The following is a 10,713-nucleotide window of genomic DNA, read 5'->3' on the forward strand; positions in this document are numbered from 1 at the left end:
TGGGACATGCCCGGAACACCTCCCGAGGGAGGTGTCCAGGAGGCATCCTTATCAGATGCCCGAGCCACCTCAACTGGCTCCTCTCAATGCGGAGGAGCAGTGGTTCTACACAGAGCCCCTCCCGGATGACTGAGCTTGTCTCCTTATCTCTAAGGGAGAACCCAGACACCCTGTGGAGGAAACTCATTTCAGCCAGTTGGGATTGTGTTCCTTCTGTCATAACTTTATGGCAATCATTAATATTAAAACAACAAAATACCTGCAATAATTCAGTTGGTGTGCAATGATTCTAAAATATATGATATTCTTTTTTATCGTCACACTTTAAAAAACAATTGGCTTTATTACAATATGCAAATTCTTTTAGAAGGACCTGTATTATTTTGATTAGTTATGGAGTCTGAAATACATAAACTTGAGTCAAAAAAGAAGTTAATGACCAATCACGGCTCATATTCAGTAAACAAGTGAGCTGTGATTAGGGCCTTAGATAACCAAGGAGTTTGTATGTCATTTTCAGGACTGGCAAAATGGCAACAACAGTGAGGGACATTTTGCCTCTTTATCCAGATTCGACCAACGCAATAATATAGTAATCAGTGTGGCGTGTTTAGGGACATAGTTATATTCAGAAAATCCTTCATTCAACTTCCTCGAGCAGGACAAACATTAAGTACATACATCTACATATCACAGTACTGTAAGCAGTGGAAAATAATTTTGGCTATAAAATGTAATGCACATTTAACAAATAAAATCAGTCGTTATATTATTTGAGAAAAAAACCCAATTGTTCACCTTTTATAAATTCTTCTGAAGTCAAGTAACCACATGCAAAAACAAAATACGACCATTTCTAGACCCCCTGCGCCCTTTTTCCGCCTACCTGATGTGCTGCGTGTTCCGGAACAGTGTTGGTAAAAAAAAGATCAGAGCAGATTGGCGCATAGGAAAAAAAAATATGAAGGCTCTTTGAACTCAGACATCGTTAACACATACTAATAGAGAAAATATTCTACTTTCAACTTTTTAAGGTCGCTTTAAAGAACGCAAGCCACTTTTAAGCTAAAATTAATAGACAGGTCATGATTTTAAAATCCGTTATGAGTGTATACTCTGTTTATTTACAGTGATACCTTTGAACAGGTACTGTTTTTGATCATTTTGAATTATTTTAAGAAATTAATTAATTTTATCAATGTATTCATTTGTTCTGCGCTCCTAATGTCTATTTGGGTGGGTGGTTGTATGGGGGTGCGTTTCTTGAGGAGTCCTTAAAGGTTGAAAGTTAGATATCTTTACTATTAATTACTTATAAAAAATGCCCAACAGAGTTCAAAGAGCTGTTATGCATATTTTCCATTGCGCCTATCTGCTTTTATCTTACTTTCATAAGAACTGTTCAGGGTTGAATACATTAGGTTTGAGGAATGGATCCTTGCGGTGGTGTTGAAAATAGACATCCTGCTTGTCTCTGCTGCAGTTTTTTTTTTCTTCTTAATTTTATTTGTCAGTGGAGCACAAAGATGGTAAAAGTAAAAAAGCCTGCTTCTAGGAAAGTTCAAACAACAACCTTAATTCCTAAAAAGATGAAAAAGGAGGTGTCTAGTCAAGTGCGTCTCCAAAATGCATGTACTTGCACGCAAATCGTGAGCTGCTGCCTTGGGCTGCAATCACGACTTAAAGCCAGAAGATAGCGGCAGAGAGTAAAACACTTTTCAAACCTTTTAGTATGTTTACCATGTTCTATTTGCAATCTGTACGTTCACTCTGCAGTTAAAGAAAAATAAATAGGTAACTGTTATTTGTGTTTTATTGAAGACACCCATGAAAATTGACTCGATTGTCAGCAAACATTGAAAGGAAACTCGGAAATGATTACAGCACTATAAAATATTTTCCTAGTAATGCAAAATCAATGAAAGATAAGACGGAAGATAATGATGGTCAGCTTGCTTTTTAATGGCAATCGTCTTTTTTGTCCACAAGCCTGATGCAAACAAACGGGTTCTGAGAGGTGCACACGTCATCGTTCCACAGCCCGTCTGCAGAACAGGCAAGCGAGCATTTATTCAATATGAGATCAACTTTAGGAGCAGATACACAATCTAAAAATAAAAACAAAACACTTGAGTAAAAGCATTGTGAAGCATACGTACTTGCTGCCTGAATCTCTACACAGTCTTCATTTCCACCGCTGTTGTCTGGCTGGGCAAGAGCAAAGTTTGTGAATTTTGCTGGTTTACCATTAGTCCAAACAAAGGTATCTTCCTGTAAGATAATAGAGAAAATTGCCTTCAGCACTAGAAACAAATGTGTTTTAACTGTTGCTCCTAAAATAAGGTGTCCTTAAAAATGTTCTCTCTTCACTATGTGTCCACAATGCCTAACTGCTTTTATCTTACCTTTACCCTCGGTATTCCTGGCCACGGAGCTTATTCCTTTTATTCCAGGATGAAAATGGTAAAAGGAAGAAAAGGACCGTTTCAAATACTGAACCAAATACCAATCCAACCCTAATCATTTCACAGACTTGCACATGCAAGAAAAAGTGCTTGACAGAGGCTGCATTGATAATTTCAGCCAGGAGATGGCGTCAGCCTGTAGAATATTTGGAAGCAACGGACACTACCTTTAAGTGATAAAATTTTCTAAGAACCACTTTCTACCTAAAATTACTTTTTGAATGCTACTCAATTTGTTTTGCATATCTAACTAGATGGAAGTTTGAGCCCCCTGCCTTAACATGAAAGTTAAAGGGACAGTGTGTACTATTTTACCACTAAATGTATTCTGTCGCACCGAAAACACGTGCTAAAAGCACAAAAGAAGAAGACAAAAAAACGAGACTCAAAATGACCAAAACGTACTTTATTACCGTATTTTCCGCACTATAAGGCGCACATAAAATCTGATTTTCTTTTTAAAAGCTGACTGTGCGCTTTATAATCCGGTGCGCCTTATATATGGATCAATATTGAATTGCTAGGTCTCGCTACTACGAGAAACAGTCGCCGACTCCACTTTTCGCGTAGAAGAAGAAGTGCGCTGTGCATACTGGGAAATATTAAACAACGATTCTCTTTCATACGTGCATTTGTATAAAGAAATGGCTCCTGTTAAGAGACACGCGTACAACGCCGAGTTTAAACTCAAGGCGATCAGTCACGCAGCACAACACGGCAATAGAGGAGCAGCGAGAGAGTTAAACATAAATGACTTTGGCCTGGACGGATCTATTGACACTAACAAAGATGTTATATAATGAAATTGTGAATATGCTTGATTGCTATTAAGATTTTCGAGAAGGGTTGTTCAAACCTCACATTGTGACCTTGTGCTTGCTGTTAAAAAAGTCATATTGAAATATGATATTGTGAATGTGCTTAATTGCTGTTGAGATTGTCATGATTGTTTTTTTCTGTTATTAGTGTAAATAAATTTGTTCAAACCAAAAAAAAGAATCGATGGTACGGAAGTGGAGGAAGGATGAAGATAAGCTCCGCCAAGTAAGGAAAACTCAACAAAGTTTCCGTGGCAATAAAGCAAAATGGCCAGAGTTGGAGGAGACACTTGAACAGTGGGTTGTTCAACAAAGAGCGGCAAGCAGAAGTGTCAGTGCGATAACTATACGTATGAAGGCAACAGCGCTGGCACGGGAACTCAATATTAAAGAATTCAGAGGTGGTCCTACTTGTTGCTTTCGTTTTATGAAAAGATGCAATCTATCCATCCGTACTCGAACTACAGTTCACAGCAAGTGCCAGCTGACTTCGAGGAAAAGCTGGCCACTTTCCGCACATACTGCTTAAACAAGATTGCTGAAGAAAAGATCCGGTGTTGTGCCCTTTTCCGACTCCTCTGCAGGTGTTGTGCCCTTTTCCGACTCCTCTGCAGATTCCTCCCCCCCTCGCGTGAACGCGCATTCTGCTATTCTGCTGCGCTTCCAACAAAAGCGATCCTATTCTATATAAAACGCTTATTAAAACAATAAAGCGAGCTAATTATAACAATTGGGAGATCCTAGTCTATATAACGCGTTTATTTAAACAATAAAGCGCGATATAACGCGTTTATTTAAACAATAAAGCGCGAAGCGCGATCGTATTCTACAAATTGCGTTTGTTAACGCGGATGCAAAAGTCACCAATGTCAATGTACGCTTCCGACAAAAGCGATCGTATTCTGTATAATACGCTTTTTAAAAAAATAAAGTGAGCTAATTATAACAATTGGGAGATCCTAGTCTATATAATGCGTTTATTTAAACAATAAAGTACGATCGTATTCTACAAAATGCGTTTGTTAACGCGGATAAAAAAATCACCAACGTCAATGTACGCTATGATTTCCGCAATCACAACTAATCGTACACAAATAATATTTATTTGATTTACTATAATATCCGTATGTAATGTCTTTTTCATTGTGAATGAAACCCTGGTTGCATTGGATCCCGCGGTGTAAACAAATTGTTGTTGTTTTATTTTTCATTTAAAATCGGACTTCCCTGTCTATACTATTTGGAAAATAAGACACGCTTTAAACCTTATTATGCTCTTTGGTTTTGGGATCCAACTACAGAGGAATACCTCCACTTTGTGATGTGTTACTGATTAGGTGTTCGACAAATCTAGTTTGTTTTTTATTACTACTATTAATAATAATAATAATAGAAATATTATGAAAAACGTCTGAAAGTTTTCAAATTCACTGTGCTGACATATTGATGCCACAGAAGGTTACTCTAGAAGTTACAAGTCTGTATCTCCAACAGAGTCTGTTTTAGCAGGGGGGGGAGGATTTGGGCTGGCAAAATGCTCCTCCCCCCCCTGCTAACTCCTGAATAAAAACTCCAAACGACCCCAAATTCACTGTGCTGACTTATTATTGCCACAGAAGGTTACTCTACAAGTTACAAGTCTGTATCTCCAACAGAGTCTGTTTTAGCAGGGGGGCGAGGATTTGGGCAGGCAAAATGCTCCTCCCCCCCCCTGCTAACTCCTGAATAAAAACTCCAAACGACCCCAAATTCACTGTGCTGACTCAATAAAGGCACAAAAGGTGACTCTAGAAGTTATGAGTCTATATCTCCAACAGATTCTGTTTTATTAGGGGGAAGGAGATTTTTTTTTCCTGCCCAAATCCTCCCCCCCACTGTTAACTCCAGAATAAAAACTCCAAATGACCTCAAATTCACTGTGCAGACTTATTAATGCCAAAGAAGGTTACTCTAGAAGTTACAAGTCTGTAACTCCAACAGAGTCTGTTTTAGCAGGGGGGGGGGGGATTTGGGCAGGCAAAATCCTCCCCCCCTGCTAACTCCTGAATAAAAACTCAAAATGACCTCAAATTCACTGTGCAGACTTATTAATGCCACAGAAGGTTACTCTAGAAGTTACAAGTCTGTAACTCCAACAGAGTCTGTTTTAGCAGGGGGGGGGAGGATTTGGGCAGGCAAAATCCTCCCCCCCTGCTAACTCCTGAATAAAAACTCAAAATGACCTCAAATTCACTGTGCAGACTTATTAATGCCACAGAAGGTTACTCTAGAAGTTATAAGTCTATATCTCCAACAGATTCTGTTTTATTAGGGGGAAGGAGATTTTTTTTCCTGCCCAAATCCTCCCCCCCACTGTTAACTCCTGAATAAAAACTCCAAATGACCCCAAATTCACTGTGCAGACTTATTAATGCCAAAGAAGGTTACTCTAGAAGTTACAAGTCTGTAACTCCAACAGAGTCTGTTTTAGCAGGGGGGGGGGGGGGGGGGGGGGATTTGGGCAGGCAAAAAGCCTGCCCAAATCCTCCCCCCCTGCTAACTCCTGAATAAAAACTCCAAATGACCCCAAATTCACTGTGCTGACTCAATAAAGGCACAAAAGGTGACTCTAGAAGTTATGAGTCTATATCTCCAACAGATTCTGTTTTATTAGGGGGAAGGAGATTTTTTTTTCCTGCCCAAATCCTCCCCCCCACTGTTAACTCCAGAATAAAAACTCCAAATGACCTCAAATTCACTGTGCAGACTTATTAATGCCACAGAAGGTTACTCTAGAAGTTACAAGTCTGTATCTCCAACAGAGTCTGTTTTAGCAGGTGGGGGGGGGGGATTTGGGCAGGAAAAAAAATCTCCTTCCCCCTAATAAAACAGAATCTGTTGGTAATATAGACTTATAACTTCTAGAGTAACCTTTTCTGTCTTTATTGAGTCAGCACAGTGAATTTGGGGTCATTTGGAGTTTTTATTCAGGAGTTAGCAGGGGGGGAGGATTTGGGCAGGCTTTTTGCCTGCCCAAATCCCCCCCCCCCCCTGCTAAAACAGACTCTGTTTGAGTTACAGACTTGTAACTTATAGAGTAACCTTCTGTGGCATTAATAAGTCTGCACAGTGAATTTGGGGTCATTTGGAGTTTTTATTCAGGAGTTAGCAGGGGGGGAGGATTTTGCCTGCCCAAATCCTCCCCCCCCCCTGCTAAAACAGACTCTGTTGGAGTTACAGACTTGTAACTTCTAGAGTAACCTTCTTTGGCATTAATAAGTCTGCACAGTGAATTTGGGGTCGTTTGGAGTTTTTATTCAGGAGTTAGCAGGGGGGGGAGGAGCATTTTGCCTGCCCAAATCCTCCCCCCCCCCCCTGCTAAAACAGACTCTGTTGGAGTTACAGACTTGTAACTTCTAGAGTAACCTTCTTTGGCATTAATAAGTCTGCACAGTGAATTTGAGGTCATTTAGAGTTTTTATTCAGGAGTTAGCAGGGGGGGAGGATTTTGCCTGCCCAAATCCTCCCCCCCCCCCTGCTAAAACAGACTCTGTTGGAGTTACAGACTTGTAACTTCTAGAGTAACCTTCTGTGGCATTAATAAGTCTGCACAGTGAATTTGAGGTCATTTTGAGTTTTTATTCAGGAGTTAGCAGGGGGGGAGGATTTTGCCTGCCCAAATCCTCCCCCCCCCTGCTAAAACAGACTCTGTTGGAGTTACAGACTTGTAACTTCTAGAGTAACCTTCTTTGGCATTAATAAGTCTGCACAGTGAATTTGAGGTCATTTGGAGTTTTTATTCTGGAGTTAACAGTGGGGGGGAGGATTTGGGCAGGAAAAAAAAATCTCCTTCCCCCTAATAAAACAAAATCTGTTGGAGATATAGACTCATAACTTCTAGAGTCACCTTTTGTGCCTTTATTGAGTCAGCACAGTGAATTTGGGGTCGTTTGGAGTTTTTATTCAGGAGTTAGCAGGGGGGGGAGGAGCATTTTGCCTGCCCAAATCCTCCCCCCCCTGCTAAAACAGACTCTGTTGGAGATACAGACTTGTAACTTCTAGAGTAACCTTCTGTGGCATCAATATGTCAGCACAGTGAATTTGAAAACTTTCAGACGTTTTTCATAATATTTCTATTATTATTATTATTAATAGTAGTAATAAAAAACAAACTAGATTTGTCGAACACCTAATCAGTAACACATCACAAAGTGGAGGTATTCCTCTGTAGTTGGATCCCAAAACCAAAGAGCATAATAAGGTTTAAAGCGTGTCTTATTTTCCAAACAGTATAGACAGGGAAGTCCGATTTTAAATGAAAAATAAAACAACAACAATTTGTTTACACCGCGGGATCCAATGCAACCAGGGTTTCATTCACAATGAAAAAGACATTACATACGGATATTATAGTAAATCAAATAAATATTATTTGTGTACGATTAGTTGTGATTGCGGAAATCATAGCGTACATTGACGTTGGTGATTTTTTTATCCGCGTTAACAAACGCATTTTGTAGAATACGATCGTACTTTATTGTTTAAATAAACGCATTATATAGACTAGGATCTCCCAATTGTTATAATTAGCTCACTTTATTTTTTTAAAAAGCGTATTATACAGAATACGATCGCTTTTGTCGGAAGCGTACATTGACATTGGTGACTTTTGCATCCGCGTTAACAAACGCAATTTGTAGAATACGATCGCGCTTCGCGCTTTATTGTTTAAATAAACGCGTTATATAGACTAGGATCTCCCAATTGTTATAATTAGCTCGCTTTATTGTTTTAATAAGCGTTTTATATAGAATAGGATCGCTTTTGTTGGAAGCGCAGCAGAATAGCAGAATGCGCGTTCACGCGAGGGGGGGAGGAATCTGCAGAGGAGTCGGAAAAGGGCACAACACCTGACGTGTTGGATGGCTCATTCACTGAGATGGTCAATTCGAACACTGCAGAAGAAGAATTCAAGGGATTCGTCGATGAGGAGCTTATAGAGTGATCTTTGTTTTTCTTTTGTGTGTTTACGTTTTACATTTTACAGTTATTATGTTATTGCTTTATTGTTATTGTTTTGCACTTGTTGTTTTTGCACATTACGATCGCCACTTTATTGCACCAACGTTTCATTTAAAATAACAGTATCAGACTTTTTTTTTTTGCGTGTTGACTAAATGGAGGAAAAGTAAAATGATATGCCTTGATGTTGTTCAAAGATGTTAAAGATGTGTCACGAAAATGCTTTACCTGAGAGAAAATAATAAAACGGCTGTTTATTTATTTTGGGAGTGAATGGAGTTGTGGAAAGCTTGTTTGTTATCAATAAAATTTGACCGTTTTGTTGACATTCCCTTTAGCGCGTCACCATCTAGAGGTTGCATAACGTAACTACATCCTCTACTGTAGTCAAGTCAAGTCACATTTATTTACCGTAAATAGCCCTTAATCACAAAAATGTCTCCAAGGACTGCACAGGATTACAATTACAAAATTGCACAATTACCTGATCTTAAACCAGCATACACTTATAGCGCCTTTAGGAACTTTTTTCAACTTCTTTAGGAACTTATAACGGGGTGCGTCTTATGTATGGCAAAAGTTTTAAAATATATCATTCATTGAAGGTGCGCCTTATAGTGCGGAAAATACGGTACTTTTGAAAAGAAGAGAAATTAGAAAATAAAAAAATAAAAGAAAAATAAATACGAAAGAAAAAAGGACAAAAAAGAAAAATAGAAATAAAGCAAACTCAAGTAAATGAGGAAAATCAATATTTTGCATTTTTTCCCGAGTTTGTCTTGATTCTCTTTAATGCCTTTCTTTCCTTTTTTCTTTCTTTTTCTCTGTTTTCCTTTTTTTGCATTCTTTTCCCCTTTGTCTCTTTTTCTTATTTCTTCTTTCCTATTTTGGATTCCTTTAAAAAAAAGTCTTGTTCCCTTCTTTTTCTCTTTCTTTGAGAAAGGCTGGTTGAAAATTCAAGGAAAAGGGGCGATTTTTGCTCTCTTCAGTCTCCATAGTTTGTAGTCTACCTTGCATTTGTCTTGCACTACACATTACAGCAACATCTAAGGGACAAATATAGAACACTGTCCCTTTAAAAACTGCGTAATGTCTTTATCAGCACAGTTTTAGTAGAAATCCCTGTTTGACCCGAACTCAAGATCATAGCTTCAGCGGCCCCCAACTCAATTGAGTTGGAGAGCCCTGCTTTATAACTTCTGAAAAACGATTTTCAGTATTTGTCAGCTTTTTACATTGATTGCATTCATGATATTTTTTAATAGAGGGTAATTTGGTTTTTGGGGCCTTGCAATTTAAACACCCATTCCACCAGATGGTGATGTCACAATGTTTTCACTGCGGAATGTTTCACCTGAATTGCGTCGTGGAGCCCAATCCAGGTATCAGTGGTATCGGCCTCTTCCCGGATCAGCTCAACAACCAATGCGTTCTCTTTCCTGTTGCGGATACAGGCCAGATTCCCATGGAGAATGTTGCAGACGCTCTGAGAGAAGAAAAAAAGGGAAGGAGGTGTATTCCGAATGGTTACTCATTTGGCAAGGGAAGAAAACTTTATCCGACTAGTGTGTGGCAGTCCCTCATACCTCTGCATCCGGAAAGGTCCTGGGTTCAGGTTGGTAGATAAAACAGTAATCGTCGAACTGAGTCCAGCCTTTAGGGCAGTGAGTGCCTGGAAAACAATTGTTGGACTTTTTAGTGGTTGTGTAAGTATATTTTTAACTCTATAATTATTTCCTAACCAATCAGAGCTACATACTTTTACCCTTGCTATTGTCCTTGATTCTGTGGCTAGTCTGCATGGACAAAAAGAGCGCTAGGTTGAGTTGATAGGAGGAAAACATCCCAAGGAGCAAGTTGTTGGATTTGAACTCACCGCTTGGGTCAATGCAACGATCCCACAAAGGACGAGGAGCAGGTGAAGACGATCCATCTGTACCGTGATAGGACGAGACTCGGTTTCCAAAAGTGGTTTGGATTCGTTTGGTTGTGGAATAGGTTCTGAAGGAAGAAGTCTTACCTTTCCAGTGGCAACACTTGATGATCGCACCAGGTTGATAAAGGGCAGTGCCTTTATGCGTAGGTTTGATCGTTCTTGGAATGTGGTGCCACATGTCCAATTACATCAACTGAGGTTAAAGCTGCTGTTCACACCCGGACAATTAAAAGCGTCTTCTAATGGTTAGGAGTGTGTTTTGGAAAGTTGGTGTTGATTTATTCAAAGTCATTAGCTGGGAATGTTTTTATGCAATTAGGGCAATTTGAATTGTTTGTTTGGGTGGAAGGTTATTCGTGATGCATTTCTGGGGTGTATTGTTCAAGTATTCTTTCAATTTTTCTTACCCGACCATTAAACTTCATTCCCGGGTGCTTGAATTCCTTGAAAATCTTGAATTGTAATGTTGTGTTTTCAAGATGAGAAAAATGCT

General features: G+C 39.3%; 1 protein-coding gene across 1 annotated transcript; it reads right to left on the minus strand.

The window, feature by feature from the left end:
* Window positions 1-1,844: 1,844 nt before the first annotated feature.
* Window positions 1,845-10,368, minus strand: LOC148370348 (galactose-specific lectin nattectin-like). The gene is made up of 7 exons (XM_088330112.1): window positions 10,305-10,368; window positions 10,161-10,217; window positions 10,044-10,080; window positions 9,871-9,956; window positions 9,639-9,770; window positions 2,160-2,271; window positions 1,845-2,045 (listed from the first exon to the last, which is right to left on the minus strand). The coding sequence occupies exons 2-7, from the start codon at window positions 10,215-10,217 to the stop codon at window positions 1,960-1,962; spliced, it is 510 nt and encodes a 169-aa protein (XP_088186238.1). The 5' UTR covers window positions 10,305-10,368; the 3' UTR covers window positions 1,845-1,959.
* Between the last annotated feature and the right edge of the window lie 345 nt (window positions 10,369-10,713).

The sequence above is a fragment of the Urocampus carinirostris genome, chromosome 3 (assembly GCF_059441175.1).
Source record: "Urocampus carinirostris isolate Australia breed hairy pipefish chromosome 3, RoL_Ucar_1.0, whole genome shotgun sequence".
Classification (NCBI taxonomy): Eukaryota; Metazoa; Chordata; class Actinopteri; order Syngnathiformes; family Syngnathidae; genus Urocampus; species Urocampus carinirostris.

Coding starts and splice junctions, on each gene's coding strand:
- LOC148370348 (XM_088330112.1), bottom strand. CDS start 10,217: ATGGATCGTCTTCACCTGCTCCTCGTCCTTTGTGGGATCGTTGCATTG. Junction 10,081..10,160: donor TCGTTGCATTGACCCAAGCG/GTGAGTTCAAAT, acceptor TTGTCCATGCAG/ACTAGCCACAGAATCAAGGA. Junction 9,771..9,870: donor GGACCTTTCCGGATGCAGAG/GTATGAGGGACT, acceptor TTCTTCTCTCAG/AGCGTCTGCAACATTCTCCA.